This window comes from Muscardinus avellanarius (genome assembly GCF_963383645.1).
Source record: "Muscardinus avellanarius genome assembly, chromosome: 15".
Classification (NCBI taxonomy): domain Eukaryota; kingdom Metazoa; phylum Chordata; class Mammalia; order Rodentia; family Gliridae; genus Muscardinus; species Muscardinus avellanarius.
Window position 1 is genome coordinate 10,798,091 of NC_137801.1, and position 15,247 is coordinate 10,813,337.

At 41.5% G+C, this 15,247-nt stretch overlaps 1 protein-coding gene across 1 annotated transcript in view; it reads right to left on the reverse strand.

The window, feature by feature from the left end:
- The window catches only part of NBAS (NBAS subunit of NRZ tethering complex), a gene marked incomplete at both ends in the record, with an annotated part of 312,243 nt that overhangs the window by 13,509 nt on the left and 283,487 nt on the right, over positions 1 to 15,247 (reverse strand). Inside the window, 2 exons of the mRNA XM_080711473.1 lie at positions 2,678 to 2,822; positions 7,596 to 7,735. Coding sequence (XP_080567599.1) covers positions 2,678 to 2,822; positions 7,596 to 7,735 — 285 coding nt within the window. The remainder of the gene's footprint in view (positions 1 to 2,677; positions 2,823 to 7,595; positions 7,736 to 15,247) is intronic.

Here is a 15,247-nt window from a genome sequence, read left to right on the forward strand (position 1 = left end):
ACGGAGGCAGAACAAAAGCAGTGAAGAGGGTCATCAAGGCATCGGAACTCCTGTAGGAAGTAATGGTCTTTCACTTCAGCAGGGCAGAACAGTCATGACCTACCCTGATGTGGGGTCCATCCTCGGCCCCCTACAGAGAACACAGATGCATGTGTGTGCTGTGTGTGGCTGTGACAGAGCACGGGTGGCCTCAGCTCAGTCTCCTTACGCGCAGGAGATGCTGTGGAGGAGACAGAAGGAGAGCCCCCCCCCCCCGTCCCGGTCCCCCAGACCATTTTCTGAGACCAAAAAATGATGGTGCAGAGTCTGATGATTTCTTGTGGTCGCAGATCACGCGGAGTGTGGACGGTGTGTGTCTCCTGCTCTGCCTGTGTGAGGCTCTGGTGCTTACGGTGCTCTCAGTCCTGAGGAACAGCAGCGGCAGGGAGGCCCTTTCCAAGAAGCAGTGAGGACTCAGAGATGTGTTTTGGGCGCAGGGCTACCGACCACCTGAAATCGCTCAGGAGTCACTGGCCAGAGCTTCTGAAATCCATCAGGACCACAGAGGAGAAATGCAATGTACTGCCCTATTTGCCCAGGAACCTCAGCCCTCAGGTACAAGAACAGCAAGGATGGAATCATCATGGTTCTTAACTTCTCATTTAACCACTGAGTCTTGTTTTTCAGTAAAGAACAGAAAATACATGCGGCACATTAGTCAATAAAAAGAATAAACAATTTTCTTTTGGGGCCCGAGGGTTCCCTAAAACTGAAGAGTAATGCAAATGAGGCATTCTATTGCAGTGGTCACCCAGTGATGTCTGTTATCTCTTCCTAGGTGGCTAAAATATACAGACTGTTCCTGAGCCTGGAAACTGGCACTGGGATAACGTCAGGGGCAAGCACAGTGGTCCTGCCATCCGCTGACTTACTTTTTTTTTTTTTTTTTTTTTTGCTTTAGAAAAGTTATAGTATAAACCAAACCAATAAAGAGATTTAAGAAATAAACCATCCTAAGTGATGATAAAGCGCTGGAAAACCCTACGTCTAAACTGCTGATAATCTAGATATTAGATTCTACAAGCCATTCTTGAAGGAAGCATTATAGGAAAGAGAAAAATGATAATAAAAACTCACATAACTGAATAAGACATACATTCAATATGCAAATATCACAAGTGTAGGAAGAAATTATCAAGAAATGTTCCTTTTTAAGCATCCAACATGGAGACTTGCTTTGAGGACCAGATCCAACATCACTTCCAGGAAGCTGGAGCCAATCCCTGGCTCTCAGGGCCTCCATCCTTGGCTGCCAGTAGAGATGAGGGGCCTCCCTAGAGGTGCTAGAAATGTCCTATTACATGAGTCTAGCCTGTCAGGTGGTGGCATTAGACCCTAGATAATGGCATTCCTCCATCAGAACTGGCAGCAGGACATGTCCAGAAATCGGTCCTGAACTGACAAAGCTTAATGTTAGCTACATTAAGGCACAGGGGAACTTGTGTTATTTATACACTCTTACTCCGGTGGGGATAATCAATTGTGTTGAACCCCACACGCTGAAGTGCAGAATCCTGCCCTGGTGACACAGAGATGACCCACCCATGACTTCTACCCTCTAGGTGTTCAACACTTAACAAAGTGGACCGCAGATAAATAGGTAGCTAACACCAGCAGACCATGGGGCACGGCCTCAACCCCAGTCCACTGGGTGGAGTAGGTGAGGCACTGGCACTTTAAATATTTTACAGAATCACTTTGTCATTCTGGTGACTGAAAGCCTTCTTTAAATCGATATTTAAAAATTCAATCAAAAACACTTATCTGGTCTCTCACTTGGAAAACAATTCATTAAATGTGCATTCATAATAAGAATAGTTTCCTTGAGTGATTACAATGAGGATTCAAAGGATCCTATCTACAACTATATTTTCGAGTTTATCTCCTATGTGGTAGGAACTCAAAACCAAATAATCAATTGAATGCCATTATCCGGATGCTTAAATTTAAAATATGTAAATTGCTCAAACAACACACAGCTGAGATAGGATACACATCAGGGACTCTAATTAATGGACAAAATGTTTGCATATACACATCTACATATATGTATATAATATATATCATCCATCTACTTCTTATCTATCTAGCTATCCATCCATCCATCTTATATAATGTGTATCTCTGTAATAGTCAACATGGGATTAAATACAAAGAAAGGTCAAGTGCCTGGGTTTTTACCACAGTAGAGAATAAACGCTGTGCTTGCATGATTTCATTACAATGATATCCAAAAGTGTGTAAAGATCCTGTGGTTGGCTGTTACTGGGCAGAGGATTGCTAAAGCTTACTACCACTTTACAACTAGCCTGGTGCACACAAATGACACACAAGCTCCAGTGATCCTTGGAACGTAAACTTGGGGTGGACATAAAAGGGCACCCGGAGGGAGCTGAAAACCAGGTTATTCTCTGGGCTTCGTAAAAGAAATACTGCCTCAGAGATCTAACAAAAAGAAAACCCCTTCAAAGCATCCTTTCAGCACTGCTTTTCATTTGATCTGTTCAAAATGATGAGCCTTTCCCAGTAATGGCTTAAGCAAAATGGTCCTCAAGTACAGCCACTGCCGACTGCCTGGAATGAGAAGTTGTGATAAGAAAAAGGACCCCCGGGGGAGCCACCTGAAGCACCCACTCACCGCTGCAGGCAGCATCTGCTCGGTGCCATACAAAGAGCGGCACATCTTCAACACTTCCCTCCCCAGCTCCTCCTTGCTCTCCTCTGTGCATCGGGTCAGCATCGCCGTAGCTAGTCTTACCCAGGGGTTGCTGGTCATGTCGGTTCTAAGGGAGAAAGACAGGAGGCGCTGGGAATGATTAAAGCTCGCACCACTGGGATGAGACATGGTAAAACAGAAAAGGAATCCCACTTCATGAAATAAACCATCTATGACAAATTATCATCAGCAGTTAGGTGACGAGTTCCTTTGGGTCTCTCCTGCAGAGAAGAGGAGATAAGGAGGAGCCAAGTACCCGGTGGCACGAGGCAGTGAGAGGTGCTGGAAGGCCCGGGCTTCGGAGCCGGCTCCTCGATCTAGTTCTTGGGTGATTCCAAGAAGTCCCCTAATGCTCTCAGCCTAGTTATATGGTTCTGGGGAAGCCAACTCACCCTTCACGGCCTGTTCTTTTCATTGTGAAAAGGTGATTTACTGTCTCCTCGCAGACTCACTCTGTTTAATGAATGGCGTATGGAATTGTGTAGTATCGCTCGAGAGCAGGCATGCCTTTCTATTTACCACACCTGCTGGATCCCGTGTACCGCTGTCGTAACTGTAACGGGGCCACGGCAGTGCGCAGCAGAGGTCACAGGCTGAGCACGCCACAGACAGGCGGCAGGAAGACCACACTGTGTCCCTTGTGTTGTCGTCCTGTATCCTGGAAATGTCGTCTGCCTTTTCTTTTTCTCCTCTGACCGTGACTACTCAGCGTTTCATACACATGTCAGACTTTCCATTTCAATAGGTAAGTTAGAGGTCAATTCATTTCACGGTCTCAGAAGCTGGGTAGTGATTTTACTTATATTTGTTAAATATTTTACTATTAAGAGTCTGTTGTCACCCTGCAAAACACTGAATTCTAGACACTGAACAACCGGGAGCGGTCCTTCCCTTGAAGGAATTCTGCCCCTCGTTTGAGCGCAGCGTTGACACTGCTCGCCTGTGGCGGTGCCTTGGTGTGTCAGCTCACACTAACGAGCTGTGAGGACAAACAGTACCGCCCGCCTCAAGGTACAAGCAGACCCGCGACTCTTCTTAACCTTAAGAAAGCCTCACAGTTCTCTTTGAAAGTCCAAGGTCAGCTCTCCTGGGCTTCTCTCGACTGGGGCCACCTCATTACAGCAGACACACTAGTTGGCCAGCGTAATGAACTGACAGACCATGTGGCTTTCACAACCTATCACCGGAACATTTTTCACCCGTTAGCTGTGATACCCTGGGTGAAATTACTAATCTTCTGTAAGCACAAATGTATTACACTTTCCATGCATTTCCTACAAAGTCCTAAAACTAAAATTCAAACTTGGTACAGACTGACCATTTCTAATCTGAATAGTTAAAATCCAAAATGCTCCACAATCAGTCCTGACATGAAGCCCTAAGTGGAAAATTCCACACCTGTCCCCATAGGACAGGCTGCCATAAAAAGCCAGGTGCACTAAACACGCAGTATTTGGGAAGCTGAGACAGGAGGGTCACAGGTTTGAGGTCAGCCTCAGCAACTTAGCGGGACCCTGTTTCAAAAAACATAAAATAAAATAAGGCTGGGGGTGTAGCTCAGAGGTAGAATGCCCCTGGGTTCAATCCTAGGCACCAAGGAAAGATAAAATAGGGCCAGGGGTATAGCTCAGAGGTAGAACACCTTTGAGTTCAACCCCCAGTTCCTCAAAACAGCAAAAAACTGTAAAATTACTTTTAGATTGTGTGTAGGGTTAAGATGAATATATCTACAAAATTCACATAAATGAATTTTGTGTTTATACATGGGACCCATTCCTAAGCTATCACATTAGGTATATGTAAATATTCCAAAATCTGAAGTACTTTTGGTCCCAAGCACTTCAGCAAAGGAATCCTCAATTTCGCCGGGCGTGGTGGCGCACACTTGTAATCCCCGCGCTTGGGAGGTGGAGACAGGAGGATCGTGCTGGTTCGAAGCCAGCCACACTGGCTTAAGAGACCCTGTTTCCAAAAAATAAAAAAGTATGAAATAGGTCTGGGAGTGTAGCCCAGAGGTAGAAGGGCTTCCAGGAACCCCAGTACCACAATAAATAATAAATAAATAAATAAGTCCTCAATTTGTACCAACAGTCATGTTGATCAAACAAAATCTTTAATTTTTATCCTTATTTTACTGACTGGCAATGTGCGGTCATTCTAATAGTATCCCTCCTCCCCTTTTGGATATTTTGAATCGCTGAAGCGATGCAGTGTACTAGGAAGAAATGTACTCAGAAGCACTTTTGAGAAGCTCTTTTCCAGGATCCCCCTGTACAGATCCTGTCCAATCCTGGACTGGGCAAGAAAAGCACTCTGGCTGTCCAGAGGAGGCCCGCCGGCAGGAGGGGTGCACGGGCTGGGCTTCTAAATGCTTGATCCTGATTCTATTGATACAATCAAGTAGTTCTTGCTTTACAAATTTCATATAGAAATTTACAAATTTCATTTCGTAGGTGACTTCAAAAGTAAGACTATGCCTATAAAATTAACCATTTTTAATCTGTATATGCATTATATGGTCTAAACGCCAGAGACGTTTTAAGTAAAGCTGTTTTAGTTCTTGTGGGAAAGTGAATGACTTTATATGGTCCGCGTTCTAAGAGAAAAACTGCAAAACCAGAGTTAATTTACCAGACATGTCGGATTCAGAATTCAGAAGTGAGGGATATGAAGAAATCTACAATTCAACCCCTATGAAAATATCCTAATGACTAAGGCATTAGCGACGATCTAATCAGCCTTACTTCTGCTTATTTCTTTGCCAGGAGTTGGCTTAGAAACAAGACTCCAGGTTTCAGTACAAAGATTTAGACTCTGCACGTTGAGCCTGGGACTCAGGGACTTGCCGTCACAGGCACCCAGGCCCTGGGGCGGCTCTGCCGAGACCCGTCACAAGGGAAACTGGAGGTTTTCTGATGGAAGAGCCCACACCACAGGCTGCAAAGAGTGCAGGGAAAACCTGTTCTTAGAGCCTGCAAGTCAGCAAGCCAAATCTGCCACAAATGACAGAGAGCTAAGAAACGCTTTCTCTTTCTTTCTGAAAATGCTTAGTGAAAAGCCAAACCAAAATAAAACCACCATTCTCCTTGCTTTGCTTCAGAAATTCTTAGTAATCTTCTCTTAGGTGTAAGAATCTTTTCCAGCTGGGCGTGGTGGTGCATGCTTGTAATCCCAGCATTTGGGAGGCTGAGACAGGATGATGGTGGTTCGAGGACACCCTCAGCTACTTAGCGAGGCCCTTTGCAACTCAGCAAGACCCTGTTTCAAAATAAGGAATAAAAACTAGGGCTGGGGTGTAGCTCGGAGGTAGAATTCTCGTGGTACCATTCCCAGTGCCAAAAAAAACCCCACATCTTTTCCAGATGATCTTTCAGTCTTAAACTGCTCACAGAATAATGTATCTTCAGGGAAACGCCCTTCTGTGGACAGGGTCACTGGCTGGGACAGAGTCGGCTTGCAGAGAACAAAAGAACAAGAGGAGTCCTGGAGCAGAGAGACACTGGGTACACCGGGCTTAGAGTGTTTACCAAGGCAAAGCAGCAGCCTGTGACAGCCAGCCATATTGGCCACTTCTTACAAGACGGGCTGGTTACATGGCTGAGAACGCGGGATTGGATAAGCATCCTCTGCTCTATGAGCGGCAGCTGCAAGCTCAGCACCACACAGAGGAAACCACACGGTGGCCAGTAGCTGGAAGAATCCTGTCTCCTCTGCTTATTAGCTGTGTGACCCCCGAAGATAGTCCTCAATTCCTTCATCTACGAAAATGCGCAGTATCACCTTCCTTTGTAGGTTTGTTGTGTGAATGATTGATAATATATGTAAATTGCACACAAGGGTGTGCTATCTCAACAAGTGGGAATTATTCATTTATTCCATATGATGCATTGTCAAAAGATAGGTGAGAAATATCCTGGTGAAAAATCTATTGGAACAAAATTATTGTGCTGACATTATAAATCAGATATGATTGTCCGGTATTATCTGAAACTTCTGAAAAAAATATTTGAGTTTAGGGGCAAGGAGAAATGGAAAGACATTGCGTTATTTCAAAACTATTTTTAATTTCCTTAAAAGGCAAACACTAATTACACACACACACACACACACACACACACACACACACACACACACACACAAAATGTTCCTTTGTTATCTACAATTTTGTTTTCCATGGTTTCGGTAACCCATGGTCAACTGAAAATACTAACAATTTGATAAATACATAAGTTTTAAACTGTATTCTCATTCAGTGCATCAATCCATGAGTCACTCAGCAGTCATCTCTGTAAGCAGATCGAGTGTCCAGCTATTACAGGACCTATTTTCTAGCAATCCCGATTTTACTTCTCGGTGACAAGTGTAACAGCAACCATGCTGGAAATTCAGATATGCTGAAGAGAAGCCATACAGTGCCTTCTTTAAGTGAAAATCGGAAGTTCTCAACTAAACAGGGGGGAAAAAATCACATGCTCAGGTTGCTAAGATGTACGGTAAAGGCGAATCTTCTATTTGAAATTTTGACGATGGAAAGGAAATTCATGCTAATTTTATCATTGCTTCTTAAATACAACAATCACCACCAGAATGCATGGAAAGTGCTTAGTTAGGATGAAGAAGGCACTGAATTCTTGTGTGTGCATACAGGGAAAATATACAGTATATGTAGAGTTCAGTACTAGCCAAGGTTTCAGGCACCCATGGGAGGACTTAGAAATACATCCTTCAGATAAGAGAAATAGGTGTAGTTTTTTATTGGCTCTGTTGAACATGCCAAATTTTCAGAAACGAAGTCTAGACTGAGGAACTTTGATGAGGGTGATTCTACTTTAATACTTACACGTATTTACTTTCCATAGGAGGCCAAGCTTGCAAGAGTAGAACCAAGTGCTGAAATTCGACCTCTTGGTGGCTGGACTCCAGGAGTTCCAGGAACAGAGAGTAGCGGCTCTCTTCATTCTCAATGTCGGCTACGGCTACCTGGAAGTAGAAATATACATTTGAAACTAGTGGCGGGGTCACATATCGGGAGCTTGGTCCTCAGTGTGGGGATGTTAAGTAGTGGGGAACATTTAGGAGGTGGAACCAAATGGTCCTAAGGTTACTAGGGGATGACCTTGGAGGGACTGTGGGACCCTAGTCTATCTCAGAGGGTCTGTTGATGATGTGACCTCTCTCTCACATATGTGCTCCTGCCAGGATCTGACACAACCAAGACGGCCCTCACTAGAGTTGAACCTGTATTGGTGCCATGCCCTTGAACTTCCAGAACTATGAACTAAATAACCTTCTCTTCTTCAAAAAGTTAGCCCGTCTCAGGAGTTTCATTAGAGTAATAAAAAACAGACAGATATACAACCTTCAAAAATCTCTTTATTTTACTCAACTTCAAACTATTATATTAAGAATTGTTTAGAACTACAAAACTGCAGGAAGATTTTTAACTTTCAATACCAAAATAAATGGAAACAATTAGATTTCCATGTAACCGGTTCGTTGGCGTTGGACACGTTATGCCAAAATATGGAGCTGCTTTATTTAAAACTGCAATAGTTCACTATAATCAACATTAAGTGAATTTTTAAAATTCAAATTATCCAAAGTTAACTTTTACTTTTCATTAGAAAACTGTTGGCCTACATGTGGTCTATAGAATTCTCTAATTTGAAATTAGAGATTTTACTAAAATATATTTGATGATATTTTTGCTATAAATGAAAATAAAGTAAAATAGCTTTTATTTACTCTTAATAATAATAAATTTACTATTATTATTATTATTATTATTATTATTATTATTATTATTATTGAACCCAGGGGTCTTCTACTTCTGAGCTACACCTCCAGCTGTATTTTTAGTTTTATTTTGAAACAGAGTCTCCCTAGGTTGATAAGTCTCGCTACTTGTTAAGCCTGTCCTTGAACCTGTGATCCTCCTGTCTCGGCCTCTCAAGTACTATGATTACAGGCATCCACTACCACAACAGCCTCTATTTATATCCATGTTGGCATTTTTAATGCCAAAGAACTTTCTGTCAAATATCTGTACTTATTTTTCTTCTCGTTGAGTAAGTGAATTATTTTTCTTTTATATTGAGCAGTACTAAAACAAATTGCATTTCTAATGCCTCTGTGGAATAAAGTCTTTGCTGGTTTTAGTTAAAAACTAGCTTTAAGCATAAAAATACTTTTATGCATGCCAGATCTGGTCATTCCGCACCCTAGTCTCCCTTAGCCCAGCGCCTCTGTACTTGGCCACATGGACATTAATGGCGGTGAATTCATAATGATTTGTGTACAGATATTCAGATGATAATACATTGGAAGGGTAATGAAAATGAATGTTACCTATATACATGTAAATTGTCTGCACTAATGTACTTTTCCAAAACATTTAATTTAATGGTCATTTTGGCGCTGTCCCAAGAGCCATCTCATCAAGTCACACCATGAATTCTGCATTTTCACAAACATTAATAGGTACTGTGAAGTTATTGGTAGTTGCTATGGGAACCCCTACTTGTATAGTGAAAGCCTGCTTTCGTATCCCATGCCATTCTTCTGTGGAACAGTCACCCAAGAGCACTGCACGGGTCATAAAATCTTGTCCTAGTACAGGAAGTCAGAGGCCGGTACAGTAGTCTTGTGTGAGGCCGCACAAGTAGTCATAGCCGCCTCCCCCCCCCCCCTTTCTGGTAAGGAAGGGGGCTCAGCTGTCCTCGTAACAGAGTTCACGAGTGATGGAACCAAGATAGTTACAAGCAGATGGGGATGTTCAGGATGTAGAGAACTCAACAGGTTTGATATAGAGTATTTCAGTTGGTCTTCTAATAGAGCAATTGGCAATAATGTCTTGTCTGTAAAGAATTTTTCTTTTAATCTCAAACTCAATACATCTACCTGTCATTGCCTCACCTCGCCATCTTCACCCTGTCACACACAGTCCTGCATCCTCCCACATCAGAGGCCTCAGGCTGCTTCCCCTGCCCGGCACACACATAACGGAGCAGCTCAAAACCCCTTTCCTTCAAGTGTCTCCAATATCGCCTTACCAACAAAGGCGTGCTCAACTGCCTTGCCTACGAGAGCCTGCCACACACGTATCTTCCTCATCCTGCTTCATTTTCCTTCTTTGCACTGATAACTACATGACATTAATATTTACGTCTTGCCTTTCTCCTCCCATAAAAGTATAAACTTCTTGAAAGCAGCAACTGTTGTGTGTTTATTGCTTTATCCCTACTACTTAATAATGCCTGCTATAGATTAGTGAACAATAAGTATTATTTAGCAAAAGAATGAGCTAGTGAATGGCTATACTTCGTGATAAATGAAGACAATTTTTCATTTATAAAATAATTTATAATAAATAATATTAAGTACTCATAGAGTTGTCATAAATTTTCTTGTTTTTTTTTCAAATTGGGGATATGTATAAGGTCAGAAAAGAAAATGTTGCAAAGAAAATATTATCAAGAAGAAAATTACTAAAAAAAGATCAAAGATGGCAGTTTACTGACATTCCATCTATGCAAATGATGCCTGTAATTAGCTAGGTGAGTTTAGCAGAATCCCTGTCTTTGGGCCTCAATCAATCCATTCAACACATGCATTCTATTTCATTCTATTCAATATATTGTTTTTGATACAATATATGAATTTAATACATTCAGTAATCTGTTAAAGCAGGGTGCTAAGTCTGGATTTCTACTACTAAATTTCTTCTACTACTGGCTCATACTTGAGCTTCAATTCCCAGTGATAATATTGCGGGGCGAGAGGAGAGCCCTTCCACAAATGCATATGAAATTATAATAAGGCTGGGGAAGGTCTATTTCTCTGTGTCTTACAGTTGGGCCTTTGGTTCAACCCCTGGAATTGATTTTGAGGAACACTCTTTAAGAATGAGAGCCTTTGTCAAGAACTCTGAAGGTCTATCCATCTAATAAGCTAATAAAATGACCTGCCATGATTTATAAGACTCCTAGGGCAGAGAAAAGACCTTTGCCACTCACAGCAACAGTTGCTGCCAATGGCTCGGGGTTTGTGTGTGCCAATTCTCCAAGACCCTGGGTCCCACAGGTGGTGCAGTGTAGAGGGACACATATAGTGGGTTATGTTTCTAAAGCAACTCATGCTTAGGAAAATGAAACTATCATACCGGATAGAAGGTGGGCCTGCCCTTTGCTCCAAGGGAGACACTGTCTCTGTCTTTTGAGGCTTTTAGCTATACAAATATACTTGGAAAAGTCAATGGGTCTGCAACAAAGACAGCCAGCTCCTCGGGCTCATCAGACTTGCACAAGTATAAAAGATTCATAGAGAACCGTCTCCCAATGGCTTTTTGATATGTCTGTAATGATCCTGCTGGGAAGGAGTCCAAGTCTATCTTAATACAGCTAGACTCTTTTCTGTGGAAAAGAATTAAGTGAATGTCCCTTAACATAACTTCCTAGATGATGGAAGTGCTAATGGGTGTTCCCTTGAACAGCAGTGTTTACACGAACATTGGAGAAAATGCTGACACACTAAGTTTAACAGGTGAGTCTCCTTAACCAGACACACATTTGCCTTAGATCCCGATACCAGGGGCTTGGAAGAGTTATTTTCATATATAGTTATATACATTTCATCAGGTCTTAGCCCTTTTAACGTATTTTCTTTACTAATGCTAGTAATTTTCGGTATTTCCCAAGATTTCTAGAAATTAAAATAATACACTATACAAGTAAATAGGAGTAATTTTGACTTTTCAAAAAAAAGATTCAAATCTTATTTGTTTCTTCTCCTCCTCCTCCTTCCTTTTTTTTTTTTTTTTGGTAAAGGGATTGTACTTAGGGGCATTCTACCAAGTTACATCCCCAGCCCATTTTATTTTTAGTTTAAAACAAAATATCACTAAATTGCTGAAGCTGGCTTCTCTTCTGCTAGTCTTATTTCTCAGCCTCCCAAGTACTGGGACTACAGGTATGTGCCTTCACATCTGGTTAGTGTCTGTCTGTCTGTCTGTCTGTCTCTATCTCTCTCTCTCTCTCATTGACTAGGACCTTAAGAACAATGCTAAAGAATAATAATCATATTGGACATGCTTGTATTATTCCTAATTATAATGAACTATGCCTGCAAATTTTCAGTGTTAAAAATTTTAGCTATGGCCGGGCGTGGTGGCGCACGCTTGTAATCCCCGTGCTTGGGAAGCAGAGACAGGAGGATTGCGCTGGTTCGGAGCCAGCCTTGCTGGCTTAAGAGACCCTGTTTCCAAATAAAAATATATTTTAAAAAATCAGGTCTGGGAGTGTAGCCCGGAGGTAGAAGGGTTTCCAAGAACCCAGTACCACCAAAAAAAAAATTTTTTTTTAGCTATGATCATATCCTAGAAGTCAGCAGAGAATATAAGAAACAGAAAATGGCCCATATACATATTTCTTGTATACACAGTGCAATAAAAATAATGATGCTATCAATTTCTTTTCTTTTCTCTTTTCTTTTTGTGGTACTGGGGATGGAACCCAGGGGCATTCTACCTCTGAGCTGCATTCTCATTCCTATTTTTTATTATTTTTTATTTATTTGGTGGTACTGGGGTTCCTGGAAGCCCTTCTACCTCCAGGCTACATTCCCAGACCTATTTTATATTTTTATTTGGAAACAGGGTCTCTTAAGCCAATGTGGCTGGCTTTGAACCTGCGCGATCCTCCTGTCTCCGCCTCCCAAGCGCAGGGATTACAAGCGTGCGCCACCACGTCCGGCTTTATTATTTATTTTAAAATAGGATCTCACTCACTTGCACAGGGCCTCACTAAGTAGCTGAGGCTGTACTTGAACCTGCAATGCTCCTGTCTCGGCCTCCCGAATGCTGGGATTACAAATGTGTGCCACCATGCCCACTCTCAGTGTATTTTCTAGAAGGCAACTTTCATCCACTGTATTTGCATACTACATGTAGTAATGTTGCTCATTACGAGTTTGAAAAATTAAACAACCTTAGAGTGAAGAAATCACTATGCCATAAAAGTGGCAAGTCATTTGGGAAAAAAGTTAAGGAAGAATTGCCCTGAGAACTCAACAGTTAAATCCCATGGTTCTCTGAGGCTTACAGACCTCGTGAGAACATGTGCTCAGTACGAATATCACAGGAGTTTAAATTCCCTAAAGTACTTGAAAATGAGGCATTTACTTGACTCAGGTTAGATGCAGACCTAGGCAAGAATAAAAATATCCCCATTCTAGAAAGTAGCACATTCCATATAAAATACATATTCCAAGCATCTAAGTATATTTAGTAATACTAGGAGAGGTACAGAGAACTACCAGGAGTCTCCAAGCTGGAACAACGTGAATGGTTGTGAAAAGTATCTTAACTGTAGGGGACACCAGTGCTTCAGCACATCCCTCTAATCAGACTGTAAGATCAACCATGAAAAGTCAGGCTGGTTAAATATGGAGCTTTCAAGGATGATGAAATCAAAGTCCCCAGAAAAAGTGTTTATTTTAGGGATGTTACTGGCCTTTTTAAGGCTTAGCTTTCTTTTCTGTAAAATAAAGATAAGACATATTTTTATATGATGCTTATGCACATTAAGTAAGATAATGGGAATAAAACAGCAAAGAGATTGTTGTATAGTAGGCACATAATAAATGTAGGTATTATTTATATTATCATCCATACATACCAAATATAATAAAGCAAAAGGCTGGGTTTCTGCTAGAATTCCAGTACAAATTTCTTATGGGGTAGATAGGACAGAAGAAGAGCATAGATACATAGGACTTTTAAGAAAAATGGAACTGTGGGCCATTTCTTTCTTTGTAAAATATCACTTATTTGTACAGTAAGTATAATATTTGAAATAGGTCTTAGGCATGACTTTCACAGATCAGAGAAAACTGGACAGAAATTGTCATTTTCTACATTTTTTTTTTTTACTTTGTGCTTTCATTCAGTGAACAGGAAAAGATATAGGCTTCTAACACCCTGTCCCTGCTATGACGAGTATCAATCAAAATCCTAGAGTGAGACGTTTGGATGGCAGGTTCAAGGTCAGCCTCAGCAGCTTAGGGAGGGCCCCAGCAGATTACTGAGACCCTGTTTCAAAATAAAAAATAAATAAAAAATAAACTAGGAGCCAGGCATGGTGGTGCACGCTTGTAATTCCAGCATTTGGGAGGCTGAGACAGGAGGATCGTGGTTCATGGACAGCCTCAGCTACTTAGTCAGACCCTCTGGAACTCAGTGAGACTCTACTTCAAAAATGAAGAATAAAAAATAGGGCTGGGGGTGTAGCTTGGAAGTAGAATGTCCCTGGATTCCATCCCCAGTACTGCAAAATAAATAAATAAATAAATAAATAAATAAATAAATAAATAATAGGGTTGAGGGTGTAGTTCAGAGGCAGAACATCCCTGGGTTCAATCCCCAGTAAAACATTCATTCATTCATTCATTCATTCATTCTCTCTCTCTCTCTCTCCCTCTCACACACACACACACACACACACACACACACACACACACACACACACGATGCCCAACATTTTACTGGCACCTGTAAGTTAATGACTATTCCATACTGATACTACTAACTGAATATTGTGATATTGTAAAGGGCCAAACTCAAATGCAACCCAAACATAACAATATCTTTTCCCTTTGTCTCTCCAAGTGCTGTTTCTCTCCTCACTGAATTAGGTGACTTTAGTCCTTGTAGCAAGTCGATTTGTCAAGCAGCTGCAGCCTCCTTATCAGACACAGACTCGCTGTCCTTGAAAGACTGGAGAAGTCACCTAGTCTTGGTTGAAGACAGTTTTACCTTCCATTTCTCTGTGGCTGCTGAAAGTGAACATAAATATCTTAGACGGAGGTGCCTCTCCTAAACTATCATCTTCCTACAGGCATTGACAGTAGCTTACTTTATCTGGAGATATTTATAAATATGTAATAGGTATTAATACATATAAAGGTACTCTATAAATAGAAAATAATTACCAACCTGCAGAGGTTTATTACTGGAGGGAGTGATATTAATCACCACACTCTTCTCTTCCCTAAGAACCGGTGAGCTGTTAGCCTGCTTCTTCGAGACTATACGGTGATGCTTTATTGAAAGATGCAGGTTAACTGTGCAACTGTTTTCATGGCCACAATAGAGACTGGGATGTCTCTGCATTTTTGCATGTGGGGCTTCAAAACACAAACAAAATATCCCTGCTTCAATAAATAGAAGCAGAAAAAGGTGGCAGAGCTCACCTCCCAACACTGGGCACGGTCTGATAAAGCTACTTCTCTGTTACGGTCCCTGATGGGCAACGTCGCCTTTTGTGTCAACTGGATCTAAACAGAATCTCTGGGGAAGGAAATTCTGAGATGAAAACCCCTCAGAAGCTGTTGATCATCAACTTCCCATACTGATCTCAGTACTACTTAGACCAGTGTCTGACACACAGTAAGTAATAAAGACTATTATTACTGTTAGTTATTACCGTTAACTACTGT